General features: G+C 36.8%; 1 protein-coding gene across 3 annotated transcripts in view; it reads left to right on the forward strand.

The window, feature by feature from the left end:
- The window catches only part of PATJ (PATJ crumbs cell polarity complex component), a 322,107-nt gene that overhangs the window by 21,850 nt on the left and 275,072 nt on the right, over nucleotides 1-25,185 (forward strand). For all 3 annotated transcript variants that reach the window (XM_024565364.3, XM_024565365.3, XM_024565366.4), the window contains exons 6-11: nucleotides 3,106-3,301; nucleotides 5,261-5,389; nucleotides 14,493-14,711; nucleotides 16,922-17,024; nucleotides 20,194-20,285; nucleotides 21,963-22,125. In XM_024565364.3, coding sequence (XP_024421132.2) covers nucleotides 3,106-3,301; nucleotides 5,261-5,389; nucleotides 14,493-14,711; nucleotides 16,922-17,024; nucleotides 20,194-20,285; nucleotides 21,963-22,125 — 902 coding nt within the window. The remainder of the gene's footprint in view (nucleotides 1-3,105; nucleotides 3,302-5,260; nucleotides 5,390-14,492; nucleotides 14,712-16,921; nucleotides 17,025-20,193; nucleotides 20,286-21,962; nucleotides 22,126-25,185) is intronic.

Consider the following 25,185-nt stretch of genomic DNA (forward strand, 5'->3'; position numbering starts at 1 on the left):
ATTTAATGTGTAGCCCAAGACAACTCTTCTTCCAGGGTGGCCCAGAGAACCCAAAAGGTTGGACAGCCCTGTAAGTTCATGTTAAATTGCCTTTATGATCAGTTTTTCCTTTCTGCTCAGGACTGTCCACATAGAACTGTTATTTAAGTAGCTTTCCCTAAGACCTATTGACTCTCAAGGTCATGGAAGTCCATTATTCCTGAATGTTGTAATGGATAGACAAGAATTAGGCTCCTCTTGAATGGAAAGTGTGAATTCAATTTTATATACATATGATGGGAAGTTAAATTATAAATAATAGTGGCTGGGGATGTAAAGTAGAGTATGAGGAATATAGTCAATAATATTGGAATGACTATATATGGTGCCAGGTAGGTACAAGACTTATGGCCAGCGGGGGTGGGGTGGGGGTGGGGGTTGGGAAATCACTTCATTCTGTATGCCTAAACCTAATATAATATTGAATGTCAAATGTAATTACAAAATTTAAAAATGTTTTTTAAAGGAAAAAAATAGTAGCCATAAAACTAATTTTATTCAACTTTCAAATGTATCAAAATCATATTTTCCAGGAGACCTCTCTGCAGCTTATTTATCTTGGTTTGAATTTATATGCCTTGAAAAAACTAACTGGAAAGAAATGGAGTGTCCTGAGAGTCTGGGAAAGGTAGATTAAAATAGATCGATTTCCAGAAACTAGAAAACCTGAAAATGAGTAAAGTAAGACCATTTTATGTCAAATGAGTTACATCAGGGTTGAAAAGACTCAAGAGCAATTCATTCATTTGGGATTAAGTAAGAGATTTGCTTTAGTGAACAAGCTGTGAAGAGGTTAGAGGAAAGAGGCCATTGGAGATGGGAAAATGGAAGTGAGTCCTGGATATTGTCCTATAGTGGTCACATTTCAAAATAAATATTTCTTTAGGACTAGGGAACAGTTCACAAGCAACATTCTCAATTTTAAAAATATATATTTCAGAATTATGAAAATAATTATGAGTTGTACATGCATATATTAGACAAATATAAAATATAAAAATAAAATAATCAAGTTCCCACACCCTCCCCCCAAAAAACCTCTTGGACTTTGACCACCCTGAGACAACTAGGAAAAACATTAGAACATTTTCTTTTTATAAAGATGGATCATAGAGTATATACAATTTTATTCTTTTTGAAAATATAATATAAACCTTTCCTAATATTAATAAAAGGATGTATAAGCAACATTTTTAATGGTATATGATCTGTTGTGAGAACCACCCACAATTTTGGCATCAAAAATGCAAATATCCAGCTTGCTAGTTGCAAAGGAGAACCTAAAACCTATCAGTCCCTGTCCTCAGGAAGTTTAAAATCTAAAAAAGAAGGATTTAGCGAGGTCTGTTGACAGCATACATAGTGTAAATGAATATTCAATGAGCGATAAATGAGTGGTTCAGAACACCCTGATAAAGGGGTAAGTTGGGTGGGGAGAGGAAGAGAATGGGGAGAAAAGGCGGAAGGAGAGACACACCCTTAGTTGGATTGTGGAGGGTGAATTGACTCTGGCTGAGCAGAGTGGAAGGGCATGAGAGATGGAGGAAACCAAGAGTTGAGAGGGAAAGAGATCAGCATAGTTTTTTAAAAAAAGGTGTTTGTGTAGGGAAGAAGCCAAGTTGGAAGAGGGTGTATTATTGGTTTTTGGGACCAAATACAGAGGCCTTTGAATACCAACCAAGTTTACCCTGTGTCTTAGAGGTCAGAAGTTATTAAATTCTGGTCCTTGACAAAGTTTTGCTGAATCTGGTGTTACCTGAGAAAAAATAGGGGCAATATAATGGAATTTTCAGAATTCAAATTTGCGAATTAGAATACTCTGTTTTGGGTTAAATCTTTTCTCAGGGAGATTTTATATTTTGAAGGGTAAAAATGTTCTTTTATTAAGTAATCATGACAAGAGTTTCTTTCCTTTAGTTCTCTTTTTATTGGTCAATAAACATAGATAATTATCACATATTTTTGAGTTGGCAAAGACAAGCACAGGAGATCTTAGAAGAATAAACTGAGGAATTTTGCAAGTTAGGTTTTAGGTATCAGATAAGGTCTCCCTTGGAGGGTTGACATTGGGAAAGAAAGATGGAGATGGGTAGATGCAAGAGAGATAAGCAATGATAAGGAAGCATTACAATGGTAATAAGGAAAAACAGGGAGAGGAGGAGTGGTGATTGGGAGATAAGGTCAAATGCAGTAAACCAGGATGGAGTAAATCCTAGGATAGTCTTAGGATGCCCTGTAATTTAAGTTATAAAGAGTATGCTTCAGAGTCAGGCTGCTTAGATAAGATGCTAAACTTGTTCTAGGCTTCAACTTCTGGACTGTAAAATCTAAGTAATCTGAAAGGTGATTATGAGGATTAGATGATATAATACATGTAAAGCATTTAGCACAGTACCTGGCTCATAGTAAGTGCTCAGTAAATGTTGACTATAATAATGACTTTTTTTTTCCTTAGGAGATTTTGCTAATTTCTTTTGAAAATAATCTTTTTTATCTTGGTTAACAGTTGGGAGATGGGTGCTTAAAGGAGAGAGAAGGGTTTAGAAATGGATTGGGAACTAACCTCTCGATTTTTATGGGGGGAGGGGGGTTGACCTCTATTGACCTGTTGGCAAAGCTGAAGTACAATACAATGAGGCTACGGTGAATCTGCTAGAGAAGAGATTACTGATGAAATTGAGAATTTAGTTACCCCAGTATGGTATATGTTGAAGTCAAATTGAAAGGGGTTCAGAGAACAGGGTTCATGCAATTAAGGGGGTCAGTGTCCATACTTACAAAACCTTGGCAGTGGGGCCCTATTCATTGTTTTTGCTTATTTTTCTAGCCAAATAGCTTTTAAAATGTATGTGTGTCTCTCAAGATGTATTACTAAATGGGTTAATAAGCTAATAAGTGCTTCAATGAAAAACACTCTAAAAATATCTGTTACATAATTGAATAATTTGAGTACTCAAATTATTCAATTAGTACCATTAAAAAAAAAACTGTTTAACTTGAATAATAGATTTTTAAAAATCAGGCTATTATATCACTTAAAACAAAATTGTCTTTTATTTCACCAAGGGATCAGAGGTTAAAGGAAAATGACCAAATATTGGCAATTAATCATACACCCCTGGATCGGAACATTTCCCACCAGCAAGCAATTGCATTGCTACAACAAACCACTGGGTGTTTGAGTCTGGTTGTGGCCAGGGAGCCGGTCCACACAAAAAGCAGCACTTCCACCAGCCTAACCGATACAGTTCTTCCTGAAACAGTGAGTTGCAAATTTGGGGAAATACTTAATTTTGAATTGCGCCATTAATTTTAAGATATTTAGAAGGTGTCCTTTGACTTGCCATAGCTTGAGATGATCATATTTGCAAGTGCAGCATCAGCACAGTAAATAAGATATTCCATGGAGGGCTTTTGTTTTGTTTCCAATGCCCTATGACTCTCCTTATTTAAGATGATTATTTAATGCAGAGGATAAATTGTAGTAATGGGTATAATTTATTTGGTGATGGAAAGAGTCTTATGTTCCTGGGTGATATCAATTAAGCTGAGAATTTTTATTAGAGATTTATTATTGAGTATCTTAAGATTTGGTTATTTCAAAAACATTATTTTTATAAATCATATTGGGTAATATGACTAGATTATTGATAACTGCACCATTGTAGAAGTTTTTCTTTTTTATTTTTCATGTAAGGATGAAAACAGTTCAAAAGAATTAAGGCACATGCCTCTTTTGGGAATCTTTTTTTTTGGGGGGGGGGGATCTTTAAATTTGCTTAATAACATTTTACAGATTTTGGCCTGCATCTTCAGAATGTAAGCTAATAAATCTTCCTTTCTTATAACACTAAGTGCTAGCTGATTTATTTAATTTTCATTCACTGGGACAAGAGAAAAAATAGACTGGGAACAGTACAAGGTCACAAACACAAACTAATGTATAGACATTTTCCCTGTTATAATCAGTAATACTTACACAGCACAATTTACATAATAAACAGAATGAACAAAGTGGGAAATTGCTTAGCATAGCGGTTAAGAACAAGGGCTCTGGGTCAGGCTAAAGTGGGTTTAAGGCCAGTCCGCCACTTCCTGGCTGCATCACACTGGGTAGATTTATTAACCTCTCCACGCCTCAGTTTCTTCATCTGTTACGTGGAGCTCGTTGCAGGGTCTACCTCATAGAGGTGTTGGGAGAATTAAATGAGACTGCATGTGAAGAGTTAACTCAGCACAGTGCCTAGTGCAGAGTGCAGACTTTATGAACACCAGCTGCTATGAATTCAGGCATATTTTAGGAAATGTTGCTTCCCAGATACTAGATATTGTTTCAACCATGAATTTATTAAATATTTCCAATATTCCTGGTTATTGTTACATTGCATAGGAACTTTCCACTTTAGTACAATAGAAAAACTAAGTGTAAGTATGCCCTAAGGATCTTGAGAGGGGGAATTTTCTTCTGCAGTTGGATTGAGTGAATTTAAGGCACATTTCTGATGGAACTTTGCTAGTTAGAGGAAAAGTGTCGTGTCTCTTCGTCTGATTTGTATAATCCTGTTGCCGATATCTTCCGTTGAGGCTGTCTTTCCTCTTCCTCGGAAGAGCCTCCTGAATTAGTTTTACTGCCTGTGTCCTCCTCATTGTTGCATGCTTCGCATTGCTGCCAGATGAATCTTCCTTAAACCACTGCTTTGTTCCCGTCATTCCCTCTTCTAAAACCTTAAGTTAGTCCCACTCACTCATCCAAGGCCAGCTTTGCTCTTACATTTCCCTTTTGCTTGAATGTCTTTTTTTCCTCTGTAATGCAATTAAAATGACACCTTTTCCTTGAAGCTTTCTGTACTTCTTGACTGGGCGTGACTTCTTGTTTGTGCCACCCCCACCCCCAGTCATACTGCGTGCAGAGCACTGTACTAGAGCTCGGCCTAGACTGGGGACTGTGACGGGTTTCAGTCCTCAGAGCGGCATTGTCTTATGATCCAGTATTCTGTCTTGGGTAGTAATTATTTATGTTTTAGTTTGGCTCTCTATTGGAATATAAAATCCTTAAGGGCAGGGACGATATGATCATCTTTACATATTTCCTAGCCTCTAGGAAGTTGAATTGTATGAATGTTTAATTTCTTGTACGTATGTTACTTTAGTAATTACTGTGTTGAGAAGCTAAGAATCTGTGTATTTTACTAACACTTTGGCTCTTGCCATTAATTTGTAGGTTCGTTGGGGCCATATTGAAGATGTGGAGCTCATTAATGACGGCTCTGGACTAGGTTTTGGAATAGTTGGAGGAAAATCGAGCGGTGTGGTTGTGCGGACTATAGTTCCTGGAGGATTAGCAGATCGAGTAAGTTGACCTTTTTTTTTTAAATTTTGGTTTTATACAATTTAAATTGTATGGCTTCAAATATAGTTTTATAATGTGGGCTGCAATCAGAAGGTACGGTGTCTATAAACAGTTGTCTCAATTTACATGGTAAATTTCACATGATTTTTAAAATGTTGGCATTACCAGTCAAATGACTACACTTTATTATTTAGCCATGTTTAAACTGAAAGTGGACCTTTTAAAAACTTATCAACTGTTTCTTCTCAGTTTTACATTGAAGAAAGTATTAAGTATTACATTTAGTTTTTTAGAAATTAGAAATTTGGTTATGAAGCCACTTAATAATAAGCCTGCATTATATAGAATGCCCATCATAATCAGAATATGTAAATTTCACTGATTAATGCACAGTTACATACACATTTATCCCTTCCAATAAGTGTATATAAATAAAATTAAACTTGTGTAAATGCAACTTTGAGGCAAGTCCATCAGTTCCCCATTTCTAAGCAAGATTGCTCCATCTTGTACAGATTGGGAAACTACAAATATTCCTATTATCCTTTTTGTATCTAAGTGTATTTATTTAGAGCAGTGGCCTGTCGGCATCACAGTGTCCTGCAGAGGGTCAATAAGATCAAGAACTTTTATAATGGTGCAAAGATGTTACCAGCTCTTTCGCCATGTTGAAATCCGTACTGATGATGTGAAATCTGGCAGACTGGAACGGCCGGTGCCTCAGCGTGGAACAGGGCAGTGGCATCAGGCTTCTGATGCCACTTCAGTAGCCATTGCGTTCTTCTCCACCATGTGCTTGCAACAAAAAAAAGAAGAAGAAAATGGACCGTTTCACTTAAGAAAGTGCAGTGGCAATTATTAATTTTAGTACATTTTGACCTTTAAGTGCATGTGTTTTTAATACTGTGTGACAAAATGGGAGGTACCATATAACACTTCGGCCCTATCCTGACGTATGATGGTTGTCTTGAGTTAAACACATTTGTAAGGTGAAGTATTCACTTTTTAAATATCGAACAGCCTTTTAATTTTTTTACTTTGTTTTATTTTTACATTTTTGCTCTTATTCAAAAAATTTTGCGAGAAGTGACATTCACCATTATCTAGTTTCAGGTACAACGTAGTGATTCAGTATTTGTGTATATTGTGAGGTAATCATCACAATAAATGTAGTCATCTGTTACCACACATAGTTAAATTCTTTTTCTTGTGATGAATAAGGCTTTTCTTTTAAAGCCTGCTCTCTTAGCAACTTTCGAATATACAGTGCAATATTATTAACTATAATCACCATGCTATACATTACATTTACATGACTTATTTTGTACCTGGAAATTTGCACCTTTGGATCCCCTTCACCCATTTTATCCACTCCCTGACCTCCTGGCTCTGGGAACCACCCTGGAACAGCATTTTTATTTTTGAAAGACTATCTGACAGAAAAACTATGATTATTCAGGCTTGAGTATTTGGCAAACATTTTCTTGGAGATGAATGAGTGGAATGAGCCTGTTATTTCAAGGAAAATAACTGACAGCATTTGTTGATGATAAAATTTGAACTTTCAAACAAGAATTAGAATTTTGGAAAATTTGTGCTTTTTATGAGCTTGATTTTTTCAGTATTTAAAGACTTCTGGTTAGATTGTTGGTGATATTAATACTTTTTTATATTAGTTAATAAAATATGTCACTATGTGGAAGAAATTCATAGTCCTGTGAAGCTATATTTTCTGAAGACCAGTTTGTGATATGGCAAAATTAAATATAGGTAAAAGATCCACTCAAGACAGATCAATAGATTTTAGTGAAACTGTGTCTGAAAGTTTGTTGGATATATTTTCTGATGCTACATTGCAACTGCTCTGTAAGAAACCACCACTTGTCAAGTCCTGGGTGCTATCAAAGAAGAATGGGCTGAAAAGGCTATTAAAATACTTCTCAATTTTCCAACTGTATATCTGATTGAAGCTAGATATTTTTTATATACTTCAAAAAAAACACAACATATTGCAACATATTGAATGCTGAAGCAGATATGAAAATTCAGCTGTTTTCTTTTAAGCCAGACATTAAAGAGATTTGCAAAAATAATATAAAATACCACTCTTCTCACTACTTTTTATATAGCTCTTTAAAAAATAAAAAATATATACATCAATATCAAACATATTAATATATTAAATATTTTAAATTTTTCACAGTGCTATTTTCTAATTCAGTAGACATCAACAGATATCAAAAAGCTCTTTGTGTTTCTGAGTTAAATTTTAGATATAATTGATAGAGGATAAAGTTGAATAAATTTTGACATATGTATACTGGCAAGTCTGAAATCTGGAAGTCAGGCTAGGAGGCTGGAAACGCGGGCATGATCTGCTATTGCAGTCTGGACTTTGAAATGTGTAGGGGAGGTTAGCAGGGTTTCTGTTACAGTTTTAAGGCCGAATTTCTTTTCCAGGAAACCTCAGTTTTGGCTCTTAAAATGTTCAACTGAGTAGATGGAACCCACTTAGTATATGTTAGTATGTTTAGATATTAATCACATCTACAAAATACTTTTACAGTAACATTCAGACTAGTGTTTGACCGAAGAATCGGGCACCATAACATAGCCAAGGTGACTCATTAAATGTAACCATCATACTGTCTATCACTGCAGTCAACATGATGAACAAGCCGTCAGCTACAGAAGTTTCCTGTGCCCCTCTGTAATCTCTATTCCTCCACCCTCAATAGTTTTTAAGACTATAAAGGGGTCTTGAGACCAAAAAGGTTGAGAATGGTCATTTTATGAGCCATTAAAACACATATGTGGCACAAAACTAGTAGTAATCTTTGAGGATTTTTTGAAATTTTTGTTAACCTGGAAAGGGATGAGAAATGGTGGATTATTTTAACATCTTTTCCTCCCCTCCCCTTGGACAATTTTAATAGGCTTGATTGCTGGACTAGCATTTTTCAAGATGGAAAGTGGAGTAGTTGTTATGGAAAACACAGGGTCAAATAAACAAAAGCAAATAGGTTTCCTTACTGTAAGAATGTTCTGAGCATTTAATATCCTAATGTGCACTATGAACTTTCACCAGGAGAATATAATGTGCAGTGTTTCCCAAATTAATCCCTTTGAGATGCTGTTAGGAGAAGCCCAGGTCTGATTTTGTGCCCTTACTGGAAGGGATTGTCACTATGTCAGGTCATCAAGGAGGGGGTAGGGGTGTACCCGTCAGAGTCATAATGGAGAAGCAAGTGTTGATGCCAAACATTGTTATCTGCCTAATACACGGTATTCTCATACAATTCTGAAAACAGTCACAAATCTTATTCCCAATTTATAGATATGGAAACTTAAGACATTGCCCAAGGCCAAAATGACAAAGTCAGGGTTGAGCCCACCACTGTTTGGCTCCAAAGCCTGTGCTTTTCTTCTGAAATCTATTTATTCAGCATTGGCCCTAATGTGTTTTTTCCTGATGTGCACCTGTCCAGAGTTGGTCAAACCTATCATTAGGAAACACAGCCAGCTTTAGGAGCAACAGAGCTATTGACTCTTTCCTGTGGGGCACAGGTGGCAAACACAAGGCCCGCAGGCTCAATCCGGCCCTCCTTGTTTTATCCAGCCCAGCACCTTGTTTCCACCCAGCTGCAGCACCGAGCTCCTTGCCCCTAGTTAAGGAGTAGTTACATTTATACAGTCCTAAAATTACCTTTGGCCCTTTAAAGGCAACCACGAGGATGATGTGGCCCCCAGTGAAAATGAGTTTGACACCCCTGGTGTAGGGGGTGTGGTGAGGCCCACACAAAGCAGTATTCACTTCTCTCTTCCTCTCATCTCAGCTAAGGCAGGTAAAATCTTTTCAGCTGATGCAGTGTTACTAACTCTTCGCAAGTTGTTGCTCATGTAGCCTGATCACAGCTTTAAAAGGATGGAAGGCTATATTGCTTTTAATTAAAATGTGCTCATGTTTTGAATATTAGTGCTCACTGTTGACTATGGCAACCTTCATGGTGAGGGAATATGGATGTCTTAGGTCATTAGTTCAGATGTGATGAAAATTGATACCTGTATTCTGCTGAAGGGGTCAATGAATACTACTTTCTTCAAAGAATATAAAATTGTATAACAGAAAGTAAGAAAAAGAAGTCAGTATTTCATGTTTAAAAGGGTTGCATAAAATAGCCCCTTCTATTTCCTTTTGTGTGCAGGTAAGTCAATGTGTATAGTTAAAGGATGGGGCCGAGTTGAGGAGGTGCAGCAAAGAACACTTTACTGAGGTGACTGCAGCCTAAAGAGGGATCAGAAATGAGTGAGAGAGGACTCGCGGACATGGACAATGAGGGGAGGGTTGATTGTGGGAGTAGGGGTGGGATGGGGTAGGGGAGAGCAACGGGAAAAAGGTGGGACAACTGTGACTGAATAACAATTTAAAAAATATTAATAAGATTATTGGAGAAATTTGAAAAGAAACTAAATATATAATGTTATTAAGGAAGTATGCTGATTCTTATGTAGGACCAATGGTGTAGTGATATGTGCTAAAATATTTGTAAGTGAAATTAAAAGAAAAGAGAAATGGATGCACTTGAGGACTTGCTTTGCTGTAAGGTACAAAGCTAAAGATTTTACGTACAGTATTGAATTTATTGCTCACAACTCTGTGAGAAAGGATTCATTCCCATTTTGTTTTAGAGGGAGTTGAAAATGTGTTTAAGAGGGAGATTTAGGTAGGATAAGTTAACTGACCTTTGACCATACAGCTTGATCAGAGCAGAGCCAGGATGGAACTTGGGTATGTCTGACTCCAAAGCCCTGACCTGGCCTTCTGTCTGCGGCCTCGAATATTATAAAGGAAATGAAATGGGAAAATATTGATTTATATGAGCTTTTTAGAAACATTTATTGGGATCTAACCAATATGACCAATGAGTAGACGTATCAATAATAAGCACCAATTCCATGGATAAAGAAATTAAAGGGTGTCACGTAAGAGGAGCTGCGAGACATAACTACTACCTGCAGCCCTCAAACACTCAGGAATTCACAGGACCTGACGCCTGCGTCTTTTGAGAATTCTGTTCAGTGATGGCAAAAATTAAAAAAATTTTCAGCAGCTATATGTTTTTCTTTAAAAAAAGAAATGATAGTGGGCAGTGTAAAACAACTTTGTTTTTGCAGAAATCTGTTTCATGTGGTCTGGAGTAATTCTAGGCAAATCAGGGACACTGAGTTACCCCATTGTCTCCAGAAGGGGACTTTTACAACTCAGCCTATTTAAAAGTTGTCCTGAATTATTCACTCTTTGGTCTGAGGCACTTATAATGTGAGTCATAATAACTATCCAGTAACCTTTAATACTAGGAAGGAATGGAACCAAGCAAGAATTTGGACAGTGGGTGTGAACTGTGAGGAATTTTCAGTCTTGAGTGAGCAAAGGCCAGCGTGAGGCCATTAAACAGCTGGTTATTCCCCAGCAGTTTTGCTTTGAGTGAGTCTATAAACAGCTATTTTCCTTATCCTTAAAAATCAGTTGATGAAGTCTCAGGGAATTTCACTAGGAAAAGAAAGATACTTAGATTTGGTAACTTCTTTTAATTCCTTGGGAGAAAGAGTGTTTATTTTATTTTATAAAGTCACTACTTCCTGTCAATGACATATTGCCTTATTTTTTTCCTTTTGATTAAAGACCAGTGATAGACTTGGCCTTGAGTCAAAAGTAGTAATGATTTTATCTTCTGAGTTATGGAAGTATTTGGTGCTATTTTTTAGTTTTGAAGAAATAAATTTGATTTCTTTATTTTGTACCTCAGGCTTGAGTTCCTTTAGGTTTTCAAATATTTTTGAATTTATATTTTCCATAACATTAGCTGATCGGAGAACTTAAACTGAAAATAATGTATACATATATTTTTGACCAATAACTGCTAATTTGTATTAAAATATTTATCTTTAAAAAAATTGTAAGTGTGCCCTGGCGTGGCCACTCAGTTGGTTAGAGCATCACCCCAATATACTGAGGTTGTGGGTTTGACCCCTGGTCAGGGCACAAGAATCAACCAATGAATGCATGTGGAACAACAAATTGATGTTTCTCTCTCTCTCTCTCTCTCCCCTTCCTCTCTGTAAAATCAATCAATCAATCAATTAAAAAATTGTAAGTGGTACTGTTAGTGCTTTCACGGTAATAGTGTGGGACCCTGTTATATCAGCTGTTTCAATTTTTCCACCTTCCATACTATCTTTGCATATATGCATGTTTTTTCTCTTTTGAAAAATCTATGGGTTAATAAATTTTATTGTGAGATGTTTGATTAGCACACACTGTCTGAATCTTGGCATAGCAATTTATTGGTTATCTTGATTTATAACTTCTGTGAAAAAACAAAAAGGACTATATTGCTTTTTAGTTTCCTTGCACAGAAGACAGGTATGGAAGGAGAATGTCGATCAGAAGATATCAATAGAATGCAGTGTTTGGGGCTGCGGGACATAAACTAGGTAGCTGTCATTTTGGTGTCTTTCCTATCAATCTGACTAATGATTGTTTTTACACTTACAAATACCCTAGAACACCTGTTTTTCTGGAAAAAGAAAATGTTTGACTTTCAGTGACAGATGCAAATTACGTACATCATTTTAAATTGAGTTGAGTTAAATAGGAAAAAAAATAGTGTCTAGGAAGTGACTAACTATATACTTAGGATGAAAATGCTCTTCTTTGGCCAAGCCACGTATGAAAGGAATTATTTGACATATTACTTATTTTTTGGTCATGCTTTGATTCTGTTCAAGGATGGTTTGATTCACAGAAGCAGTTTTACCCTTATTTTTCGTTATGACCACTGACTGTTTTTAAGTAGTTTTATTTCAAGTTTGTGGCATTGGTAATAATAGAATATCATATTATTGGTGTGTAAAGTAGAATTCCAGCAAATATTTATTCCTTTTTCCATAATAATTTCCTCCTTGCATCTGTTTCTTTCCTCTAAGTCTGTCCAAAGGTTTCTGAACTGCATTAAATTTCTGTTTCCCACTCCTTTCCACTTCTAGTTGCATCTAGCTCCTTCAGCAGAGTTCACAACGTAGCTCTCTATTCATTATTTCGCTCTAACACCTTTCTTTCTTCACTCAGACTTCTGCAAAATTGGAGAAAAGGGAGGATGGAAAGTAGACATTTTTAAAAACTTTTTTCCCTGAATTTCATCTACAACTTACAGATGGTGCCTCCTGGTGGCAGGAATAGGAAGCCTCGGGCTGTGCTAGCCCAGCCCAGCGATTGTTGTTCTATTTTCAGGCTGTCTTCCTCTCTCAGTTGCAAAATATTTATTTTTTCATCTTCATTTTATTTAAGCTCTTTGACAGTGATAGGCAATTTCTTGGAGAACAGGAAAACTAATAGCAACTAACGTTACCCTGGAGATACCCAAGTAGAAGACAAATGACTGGATGAGAGCAGGTCTTCAGGGGGACGGCTCGGGTTGAACTTTGGTTCTGTCCCCTCTCGGTTTTGTAACCTTGATCAAGTCTGTCAACTTTTTTGAATCTCAGTGTTCTCATTTTGAAGTTGTCCCACCCTGAGTGAAATGATGTATGAAAAGTGACTTCTAACCTGTACAGTGCTCCGCAGGTATAATGTTTTGTAACCTGCTATGTTTGCATTTTAGTATTTTTAATATATGGTAAAGGGATATTCAGAAATTCTGATGAAACAAAGTTAGTGAAAATGCAGATAGATAAGCTGTTTCAAAATTTTCACAAATGAAGGTGGAATGGAAATGATAAACATTCGGAACTGATACACTTTTTGATAAATTATGTTTTAAACTTTTCTATGTGTGAAATGTACATACATATAAAAGTATGTGTAATGTCTGTGAACATTTTAAATAATAATAATCACCAATGTACATATCACTCAGTTTTATAGAACATCTTAAATAATAACAATAATAATAGTAATAATCACCCATATACATATCACCAGCTTAGGAAATAGAATATTACATATCTCTTCTTTATACTCATCCAGAATCATAACTTTAAGTACCTTCTATATGTTAATGCTCCCAAATTTGAATATATAATTTCCATATCTCTCCAGAACTCCAGATTTGCATATCTGATATTATGTGTCTGATAGGCATCTCAGACTGGACATCTCTAAAGATGAACTGATTTCTGTTCCCACCCGTCTGTTCTTCTGTGGGGCTCTTTATCTCAATTAATAGCAACTCTATCTTTTCAGTTGCTCAGGCTGAAAACTTAGAGTTTTGATGCCTTTTTCCCCCTCATACCTCACACTATAGGCTCAGGGGAGCCTGTTGACAATTTATTAAAAATACATCTAGAATCTCACTTCTCAACACCCCAACTGCTAACCTAGGCCAAGGTATTGTTATCTCTTTCTAGATTATTGCTTTACTAACTGGTATCTCTATTTCTCTTGTTTCCTCCTATAGTTTTATTTTTCAGCACAGAGGCTTGAGCGATGTTGCTAAAACTAAGTCATATAATGTCACTCCTCTGCTCAAAACACTCCAATGACTTCCCTTTCTACTCATTTGGAGCAGATGGTCTACACTGCCGACCCCATTAATGCTCTCATCTCTTATTTGACTGCTGTCCTCTTTGCCTATTCTCTTCCATCCACACTGACATCTTGCTGTTCCTCAAATGAGCCACTGAGCTTGTTGGGCTTCAGAGTTTCTGGCTTTGTGCTGGAGGCTTCTGAGCTGACCTCCTTTCCTTCTTGATGCCAAGGGCTTTCTGATCTCTTCCTTGTATATGTGGCTATTAATTCCCTGGATGTTGGCCATTAGGCATGAAGTGACACCCTCAAGGAAATGCCTGTTTTAGAATTCTTGTTACTTTTCTCCTTTTGAACTCTCCTCCACCCCATATCTTCCCCCCGCAACCCTTTTTTTTTTTTTTTTTTGGCAAGGATTTCCTTTCTTTGTTGCCAATTCAACCATCATTTAAAATATTACATTTTTAGATGGCTTCTCTGCCAGCCATTTTGCCACAACTCAAAGTCTGATAAATTGTTATTTACTAGTGAAGTTTTATCATTGATTTCTCAGAATAAATTTTTTTTCTTGGATTTAAGGATGGAAGACTCCAGACAGGGGACCACATCTTGAAGATTGGTGGCACAAATGTGCAGGGAATGTCCAGTGAGCAAGTTGCACAAGTGCTGAGGAACTGCGGGAATTCAGTCAGGATGCTAGTTGCAAGAGACCCAATTGATGAAATATCTGTAACCCCTCCGACCCCTACAGCCTTACCTGTTGCCCTGCCTGCTATGCCTAGCAGGAGCCCTAGTTCTGTGAGTACACAAATTCTCCTTTCATCTTAAATATTGGGTGTGGTACACCATAAGATTAGAAACCTTGTCTTCAACTTGAAATGCCACATGAGTGTGAGTTGTGTCTCAGCGTCCAACAGTGAAGCAGCAGAAGAACCTAATTTAAAGACATTAGACAAATTTGATTTTATTTTCTGCTGTCTCTCAGGGTTAAGTCATTCTTTCTGTCTGAGCCTCAGTTACTCATCTGTAAATTGGAGAATAATAATTCTTGCCATTTCTTTTTTTTTTAACTATTTTATTGTTGTTCAAGTACAGTTGTCTACATTTACCTTCTACCACTCCCCCCTTTTAACCAGCAATTCCACTGCTGGGATTATATCCTAAGAACCCTGAAACACCGATCCAAAAGAACCTGTGCACCCACCCCAATGTTCATAGCAGCACAATTTATAATAGCCAAGTGCTGGAAGCAACCTAATTGCCCATCAGTAAATGAGTGGATCAAAAAACTATGGTACATTTACACAATGGAATACTACGCAGCAGAAAGAAAGAAGGAGCTCCTACTCTTTACGACAGCGTGGATGGAACTGGAGAGCATTATGCTAAGTGAAATAAGCTAGGCAGTGAGGGACAGATACCATATGATCTCACCTTTAAGTGGAACCTAATCAACAAAACAAGCAAACAAAATATAACCAGAGACATTGAAATTAAGAACAATCTGACAGTAACCAGAGGGGAGGCAGGAGAAGATTGGTAAGGAGACATCCAGGTGGTGGAGCAGAAACTGTAAAAACCAATCAAGTCATAAGTCATGTATGAGAGGAACAAATTGGCCAAAGGGAAGAGACATTAATAATATTTATTATGATTAATACAGTTATATAATAGTATAACTATAATGGTATAACTATGTAACATTATAGTTATATAATAATATTATAATTAATTCTTATCAAGCACCTGGAATTGTTCAGGTCACCTGAATTCCTCCCAAGAATTGTAAAAGATAGGTCATACCATCCATTCAAAGATGAGGAAACTGAAGTCCATGTAACTTGTTAAAAGTTATATAAAGAGTAGATGGCAGAGCTGGGATTGGAATTCTCCTGTTCCTGGTTCATTCCAAGCACTTTCCGATTATCTCATAGGCTTTGAATCAAGAGACAATAAGGTAAAAGGAAAGAAATGTTTTTTTAAAAGGAGGGGCTAGGAGGAGAGAAAAGAAAAGAGGAGTGATTATGGTGAGAAGGCTGCGAAGCCACCTTTCCTTTGCAGGGCCATTTGGTGTTTTCTGTAAAGTTGTTTGCCTGTGTCGTGAGGGACCAGAGTAGCTATGCTGTAAGTGACAATTTGATGCCATCAATGTTTACTTTCAACTGTTACTGCTTTGAACTGAGAGCAAGGCATTATGGTTTTAGATACTTTACTTTTTTATAGAAATATCTTACATTAGAAGACAAGTAATGAAAATAGTTTTAGGTCAGTATTTTTTGCTTACAGTGATTATTACAATAATTAATGTTATCATTTGTTTCTACATTTTTCTTTACATTTAATTCTTTCAGATAGAAATTAATGCTGAGTTTTTCCAAGTGGCTGTATTGATTTTCTATTGTTGTGTAACAAATTACCACAAACTTAGTGGCTTGAAACAATACCCTTTGTTAGTTCACAGTTCTGTAGTTCAGACATCTGGGTGGGCACGTCCTGGCTGTTTCCATAGATTCTTACAAGGCCAAAATCAAGGTGTGGCCGCGCTGGCTCCAAATATGGATGCTCTGGGATAATCTATTTCCAAACTCATTTAGAACCTTAACACAGTGTAGGTCTTTGCAGTTGTAAGACTGAAGTCTCTCTTTGCTGGCCATCAGCAGCTAAGGACATCTTTCAGCTCTTTAAGGACCACTGCATTCCTTCTCACATGACCCACTTCATCTTCAAACCACAAGTCCGTAAGTCAGATCTTTTTCTGCCACCAACAGGTGAAAACTCTGCTTTTGAAGGGTGCTTGATTAGATCAGGCTCACCTGGATACTCTCCACTTTGCCATGTAATGTGACGAATACAGGACTAGCACTAGGATTTTAAGTCATGGGGACCATCTTAAAGTTCTGCCTGCCATAGGTACTAAGAAATACTTGACGAACCATGCACAAATTTACTGCATACGTACAGTAATGTAACTAAACATTATGTATAATTAAAATTATTCTTCTTCTTAGGACAATTCTAGTCTTTATGAAACTTACAATGTTGAACTCATTAAAAATGATGGACAGAGTCTTGGGATTAGAATTGTTGGCTATGTTGGAACTGCTCATACAGGTAAGTGAACCATTTCTATTTTACATTTGGAAATAGTTGTAAAGGATATTAAGGTTTCTAGACAGTGAAATTAAGTGTCTGCGGATTTTAATATAAACATTGAATAATAAAACCATGAATCTATAGTAGAAACCAGTTAATTTTCAATAATGAAAGGAGCACAGTTTAAAAAAGGCTCCCAGACCCACTTTCAACAAGCAATTCTCAGATGCCAGCAGGGTGCCTGAGAATTCAACTCAGTTCTGGCATTTTCTACTCGAGGATAGAATCACATTCAGTCCCAAGAAACCACACTCTCCTTCAGATGTCAGTTGCACGCCTAGGCTTCTATATGTACTTCTCTACTGACTGGCTATAAGTCAGATGTTCCCATGACCCCCTCTTTGGGTTCGATTAGTTAGCTAGAATGGCTCACAGAACTAAGGAAAACCTGTTTACTCACTAGATGATTGATTTGTTACCAAGGATATTAAAACATACCATCCAAAGCCAGATTAAAAAGTACACAAGGTGAAGTTCTGAGAGAAGGTAGTCCTGTCCTCTTGGAGCGTGAGGCCCAGCGTGGTTGCACCTGGAAGTGTTCTGTTTCCCCAGTGGGAAAACTCCCTGAAAAAGAACCAACAGAGCTGACCTCCTGGGTTTTTATGGAGGCCTCATCACATTGCCAGGATTGACAAAATCACTGGCCATTGGCAATTAGACTTATCTTTCCCCTTTCCCCTTAAAAATCCCTTTCCTCTATTACCTTGGGACTGAAAGTTCCAAACCTCTAATCACAGGGTTGGTTCCTCTGGCAACCAGCCCCCAGCTGAAGGTGCTTTCCCAAAGTCACCTCATTAAGGTAACAAAAAAGACTTACCACTCTCAACACTTAGGAAATTCCAAGGGTTTTGGGACCTGTGAGCCAGGAACTGTGGATAAAAACCAAATATCTTATCAATATCACACAGTTTTATCTCAATAGCTGCCTCAATAGTCATTAACAACAGAATTTAATTATCCAATTCAGTGTGTAGCATTTGAATTGTATATCCTCTTATTTCTAAGAGAGACATATTTTGAATAGTGTGACTTTTACATATTATAACATTTTACATGTAGTAAAGTAAAATGATCCTTGCATATATTTCATATTATGAATGTCAAAAAGTATTACTGTTGTATTTAAGTACCAAAACAAAAGATGAAACAAATACTTTAATTAGAGTTATTTTCCTTTCATATAAAGGACATACGTTGTAAGAATAAGTACATGGCTCAGGTGTCTCTGAATAATAATTCTCTCTCAGCTCCTCCATGTAAAGCTTTGGTAGCTTTCACTGTAAGAGTTACTCTGTTATTATAAGAAAATCATCAGAGTAAGGAAAAATAAACCTTTCATAGATATTTGCTAATAACATGAAAGTTGAGAGTTATGAAATGTTCTAGTGTTTTTAGAAAATAGCAAGATTAGAGGGTTAATTTTGTTTTAATTATTATTTTGACTACTTAGAGCAGGTGGAAAGATTAAAAGTGTTAATGTATTCAAAGTCCTGAATGAAATTCATGTCAGGCCACCTTGTACTATTTTAGCCTAATGAAAGAACTATTTTCAAAACTAGCTTTTTCTAAGTGCCACCTTTTTTAGGTTCAGAATTTAAATGAGTTCCAAGAGAGCTCAGTATGGCTTGTATAAATATGTTGCAAAAAAACAATATCAATAGCTCTTAATATGTTATCTGGTTAGAGAAATCATGGCTTAGTTCCTAAATGTATTGACTTATGAACCTTTATTATATGAAGTTTTCAAGGTGCCCTTTTAATCTTCACAATATACATTCAGAGTAAAATGAAAGCGAAAGATAGAAAATTGATAAAATGTAATGCTTATGTTACTGAATAAAGAAAAAAATCGTTTTACTTCTTTACCCTCAAAAGAAGTTTTTGGGATTGGGAGGGGGGTGAATGCCAAAACTAGAACATTGTAAAACTCAGTAAGGTTTTTAACATGTACTCTTTCAAAATAATTCTCTTTATTTCATTCATTGGAACTTTTGAGCAGTTACTTTGGTTAGTTTTGGAGGATGTGGAATAATGAATATTTCAGGGAGAGAAACATGTAAATAACTTAATTGCTCAAGGATAACTGAAATACGTGTCTTAGCAGAGATGGAAGCAAACTACCACAGTGGATAAGAGTCAGTGTGACAGAGGGCAATGGGGGATTTATAAAGAAGGACATTCATGCTGGGCATGGACAAGGAAAAGGGCTTGATACAGGGGTGAGGTTGGCAGGAAGGAAAAAATGAAATGAGAAAAGGTCTGAAATCAAGAAAATACTTGTTTTGGTGGAGTGTCAAGAGCCTCATGTGTCTGGAGTTTTGTCGTGTTGGAGGGATGAAGTAAAATTTTTTTTAAAAAGTATTAGTTTGGGGCAGATTGTGGAGGTCCTTGAATGTGACTTTATGAAATTTACTTTTTTTATGTAGGTGATGAAAATCCATTGTGTTTACTTTTCTTCTGCAGACAGTATTTTTAAATTTATTTGATACTAAAAAATAAAAATATAAAGTCATCCAGAGCTACAGTTTTTCATTTTTCAATTTTCCTTTTGCCTATAGGCATGCATATTTTTTATATAGTTGTGATTTTTATATGGCCATTTTTCTGTTTAAATGTTTTGTTTTATAATACAAGGATCATTTCATGTTGCTGGGATTATTCTAGATTTTTAAGTCTGTGTGTACCTCTTTTTTTCCTGTTTTGGGGGAAACTAGCATGAACAGTGAACTGCATATAGTCAGGAAGACCTGTTAGGAGACTCTTCTCATAGTGCCGGTGAAAAATGATGAGAGCTATGCCAAGTCGATGGGGAGAAGTGTGACAGACCAAGAGAAGAGGGTGAGACTTCGTCTGGGCTCTTTGGAATCCGGCTTGTATCAGAGTGCATTTCATCGAGCTTCCATTGCTATTATTTTCCCAGAAAGAGTCATCAGTCAGATCATTTCAAATTCAGGTCACTTGCGCCGGTGACAGTTTGAAATAATCCATCAGTTTCTCTGCTTGTGTTCAAAATAGTTTTTATCAAGCCTCCAGTCAGCCCCTTTAGCTAATTAACCTCTTAATACGAATTTTGCAATCAAGGAGTAATTAGAGCTTTCTTCCTTTTCCCACGTTCTGTGCCCCTTAGGAGAGGCTTCAGGGATTTATGTGAAGAGTGTGATACCTGGCAGTGCTGCCTACCACAGTGGACAGATTCAAGTGAATGACCAAATAGTTGCTGTAAGTAACTAACTGCCTTCAGTTTCAGAATTGAAACAAGTTAGGGAAAAAAGTTATCTTTATTATGTGTGAGAGGGGAATGGCTTAATATAGTCTCATAATATTTTAAAAAATTAAATTTGTTAGTACACTGAAATCTCATTAATTTCGACTTTTATGGTCCTAATTTTAATTTGCTTTTTTTTTACTGTCTGTGAAGAAAGGAATGACTAACTATATTTGTAGGGAAAAATTACATATATAAATATATTTTAATATACAGACACATATTTGAAAGGTGCTCTAGCATTCTTCTAGAAAACACTTTTCAGGCACCTCTTCATGTTCTTTAAAGTCACCCATTTATAAAATTAATAGGCCATTTATTAGATCTTTTTATTTTTTTGTGAGAATAGTTTTTCTAACAGTAATGACTATATACAAAATTGAGATGTTTTATATATTTGATAATATAACAATTACCTTTTATCAATTCAGATTAGTCTTTCCTCCATTTAGTAGAAAATTAAATTTATAGTTTATTTTCATAATAATTTTAAGCGTAGACACAAATATACACACATTTAATTTAGTGGTTTACATGAAATAAAATTTTGTTTGTGTAATTTGAGTCTTTGCCTTTCTTTTTTTAAAGATTTTATTTATTTATTTCCAGAGAGAGAGGGAGGGAGGGAGAAAGAGAAGGAGAGAAACATCAGTGGGGGGACCGGGCCCACAGGCAGGGCATGTGCCCTGACTGGGAATCCAACCATTGTTCACAGGCTCAATCCACTGAGCCACACCAGCCAGGACTGAGTCTTTGTCTTTCAAGACTATCTCGGGAAGCGTGTTTCGTGACTCTTGGCTTTTACATTACTGGGTTTAGGAATTGTCTTGTGATTTGCTGGGTTCAGAGACCAGCAATAACAGCGGACACTGGAGAAAATACTTATGGGGAAAACAAAAGCAATGATGTGTCTAGCTTGAAGAAGATTGAGAGAGGAGGTCTTTTTGTCCCAATGGACTTCAGAAATGTACAATTTGACTTGACTTAGATTAGTAAATACCTTTCTTGCGCATACTTTTTCAGAATGCTGGAAGACTTAATGGAAGACCCTGGCCGGGTAGCTAGTTGGTTAGAGCATTGTCCCTATATGCCAACGTTGTCGGGCACATACACGAATCAACCAATGAATGCATGAATAAGTTGAACAACAAATTAATGTTTCTCTCTCTCTCTCTCCCCCAAATCAGTAAATTTTTAAAATATGTAAAAAAAGGACCTAATGGAGAGAGGTCAGTGTATTTCTTCGGGAAAATATCACATATTGATAGGGTAGAGGGATGAGGTATTGCACCCCTTTCAATTTTGATAATAATGGCTTCTATTAATGCACCTTGAGAACTATGTGTGACAACTGGTTATCCACCTGGAATTTTGAAGAGCATCAGAAAATTAGATTTTTTGCCTCTCAGGCTGTAAGTTAAAATGTGTGACTTAGGAGTACATGCTTGAATTTGCTTTCTACTGTCTCAGGAAGTTTGCCCACATATTTTACCACTAACTTCTCATTATTCAAAAACTTCCTTAGGTCTAGTACAAATTATTTTCAGGATAAAATGAATTGCCTAATTTGATTCTGCCTTGGCAGAATTTAAAGTAGTAGCTGACTTGGAACCTGTCTTAATGTGTTTTAGGTTGATGGTGTGAATATTCAAGGTTTTGCCAACCAGGATGTTGTCGAAGTATTACGCAACGCAGGGCAAGTGGTGCACTTAACCCTGGTTCGAAGGAGGACACCCCCACCAGCTTCCTCACTTGTGGAACAGCCCCCACTTGTGGAACAGCCCTCAGATGGAGGTAATGGATCCCACGGTCCCTCTGCCCACCATGTAGTCTGGATTTGGAAGAGTAGCTAATTGATGGAAGTTACTCTGTGAGTCTGGGAAGGAAAGACTGCCCACCTCGTGTCATGCAATGATGGAGAAATGAATCGGCTCATCCGTGCACTGAAGAAGAGCTTCCTTTGCCTACTCTAATGTGCCAGCCCAAATGTTAGAACATGAACCCTGACTCACATCGAGCTCAGAGAGCTTCTCTAAATGGTTATGGAAATCATTTTCCCAGAAAGCTTCCAAATTTCATTTATTACTTACGTTTGAGTAATAAAGCTTTGACACCTTTAGTTCAGGAGCTCTCGTTTGTCTAATGCTTTGACATTTTGCAGACTTCAGGTTTCATTTACTTCCAGTGATATATTTGATTCTAATGTCTCTTGATTTACATTTTGAAGTATAGCAAGAGAAAATAAAACCTGAATTTCCATCAAGAACATTTTTATTCGTAGAATAATATATGTTGTTATTTTGATTACATGAACAGTAAATTTTCATTATGGAGCAAAAACATTGTATGCATGTCAATTTTTAATTAACATACATTATTTTATTTTATTTTTAATTTTGTTTTTAATTTTAATTTTAATTGTTGATCAGTTACAGTTGTCCTGCCTTTTTTCCCATTGCTGTCCCCTGCCCCATCCCCCCCCACTCCCATAGTCAATCCCCCACCCAAAGTCCGTGCCTATGAGTCCTCTGTTCATGTTCCTTGGCTTGCCCCTTCCCCTTCTTTCCCCCCCATTACCCACTTCCCAACTACCCTCTGGTCACTGTCAGTTTGTTCTTTATTTCCAAGTCTCTGGTTCTGTTTTGCTCATTTGTTTGTTTTGTTGCTTAGGTTCCACTTAATTATCAGCTTATAAATGTGTAGATCAAAATTCGACAATCATGGGGACACATATTCAATTTAAAATGAATGACTAGTTATAAAACTAGTGAGTAAGAAATAATTCCATTAGAATTTATCAGAAGATAAATACGTTTTTTTTTTCCTTTCCTCTGAAGATGTAATAAGCCTGGAAGCCTTTGCTTTCAACAGCTATTGATTTGTATTAAATTGGAACTTTTCAAGTTTTACATGATAGTGGAAATTTTGGCTCTCAAAGACAGATGCCCTATCAACTGCATTGTTCTTATGAAATTTAAAATTGCCTAAATAGTACAAATTGTACAAATGCTACACTGACCTTAAAAGTTGTACATAAATATTTATATCAATATAATGGTTTTAATAGCTCTGAGAGAGCGTTGGGCTTTAGTCTGTTATATCAAATGAAGTATGTCATCTGCAAATTAGTGATTCTTTACTGGGCATGCCTACATTTTAAATTCGGACTGGGGTAAGTTTTGACTCTAAATCTTACCTCTCCCTCCAAGGTTTGGGTGACCTTCTCGTTTGTTTCCCTAGCACCCTTCGAAGAGCACTCACGGTAGCATCTGACCCTCCACTGTGATTGCTTGTTTTTGTGTGGCCACTACATAAGGCTGTGTGGGTATGCCTTTGCCGCCTGGCCCATGTGACACCCCTCGGTGTGCCTTCCACATGGCACTGCAGTCTGTCCTACTGGAACAAACCGCACGGCTTCTAGTTCTGGCACAGTACCTTCCTATTATTATATTGTTACCACTACTATTATCATTTCGTGTCCTTACTTATGATTTATCTTTTAGATAATGGCGGCTGGTAACTCAACCTACTTTGTTTTGTAGCCCAGAATCACATCATTGCACTGCTTGTACTGTAAACTTGGGCATGTAACTGTTATTCCCCACGACTGGCATTTCTTTTGCTGGCATTGGGCTGTGTGTTTAGTGTGTTTCAGTGGATTGATGATCTAAAAAATCCTATGCATGATTTAAAGTCTCATGTGAAGATCAGAAGGAGCTTTTAACTGGTTATCCTTTCCAACCATTTATTATAAAAAATTTCAAACATACAAAAAAAATGAAAAATAATATACCAAATGCCCATGATTTAGATTCAGCAGCTTTCATTTTACCATATTTGCTTCCTCTCTTTATGTTTTTTTTTTCCCCTGATCCATTTTAGAGTGAGTCGTAGACGTTATGACACTTTGGTCCTACGTACTTCAGTATACAGCTTTGAAGCGAAGGCTGTTTTCTTAGATAAACATAATGTCATTATCATATCAAAGAAAATTAATAGTAATTCCCTAATGTCAAATACCCAACACATACTTAAGTTGCCGCAAATGTCTTTTGTAGCTTCTCCTCTTGCTCCCTCCGCCCGCCCCCCAGCCCCATAAAATCAAGATCTAATAATGCATCGCACTCACTGCATGTGTTATGTTTCTTTGGTTTCTTAATTAAGAAGTATCCCCCACCCCTACCCAGGGCATAGACTTTCGAACACATTAGTTCCTTTGCCCCTAGAATGCTACATTCTGAATTCAATAGTTTCTTTGTGGTATCATTTAACTTGTTTATCTGCACACTGTTTCCTGAAAGGTAAATCTAAAGCTTTACATAGATTCAGGTTAAATATTATTTGTAAGAATACTTTTTATGAGTGATTCGTGATTATTTAAAAAATAATTTGAAATGACTCTTGTTTAATTTTTTGTGTGTGTTTAAGATACATTGTGACTTGAATGTTTGAGATCGAAAGCTTTGGATATCCTGTTACTGTACTTAGCTAAGGGAGGAGTCTCTGCAACCAGGGCAATGCTCTCCAGGTCCCTTCCAATTTACCTGTGTACATTGTTTGTTATATTCATGATGATGTCATACCAGACCCTCAGAGAGCCCAGGACAGTGGGACCAGCTTGTTCTGCAGGTCTTGTTTTCTGCCCACCACAACAGCAGGAGCCTAAGTCACCAGTGCTCCTGTTCTTCTCCAAAGCCATATGGAAAAGCATCTACTCCTGCCTTGTCATTGACTTGACCTTGCATATGTCTTCCCACTGCCTAGTTCCTTATTCTTTTCAATACTGCCAAGGCAGTTATGTATGTATGTATGTATTACCCTCATCTAAGGACATGTTTATTGATTTTTAGAGAG

This window comes from Desmodus rotundus, chromosome 3, assembly GCF_022682495.2.
Source record: "Desmodus rotundus isolate HL8 chromosome 3, HLdesRot8A.1, whole genome shotgun sequence".
Taxonomy (NCBI): Eukaryota; Metazoa; Chordata; class Mammalia; order Chiroptera; family Phyllostomidae; genus Desmodus; species Desmodus rotundus.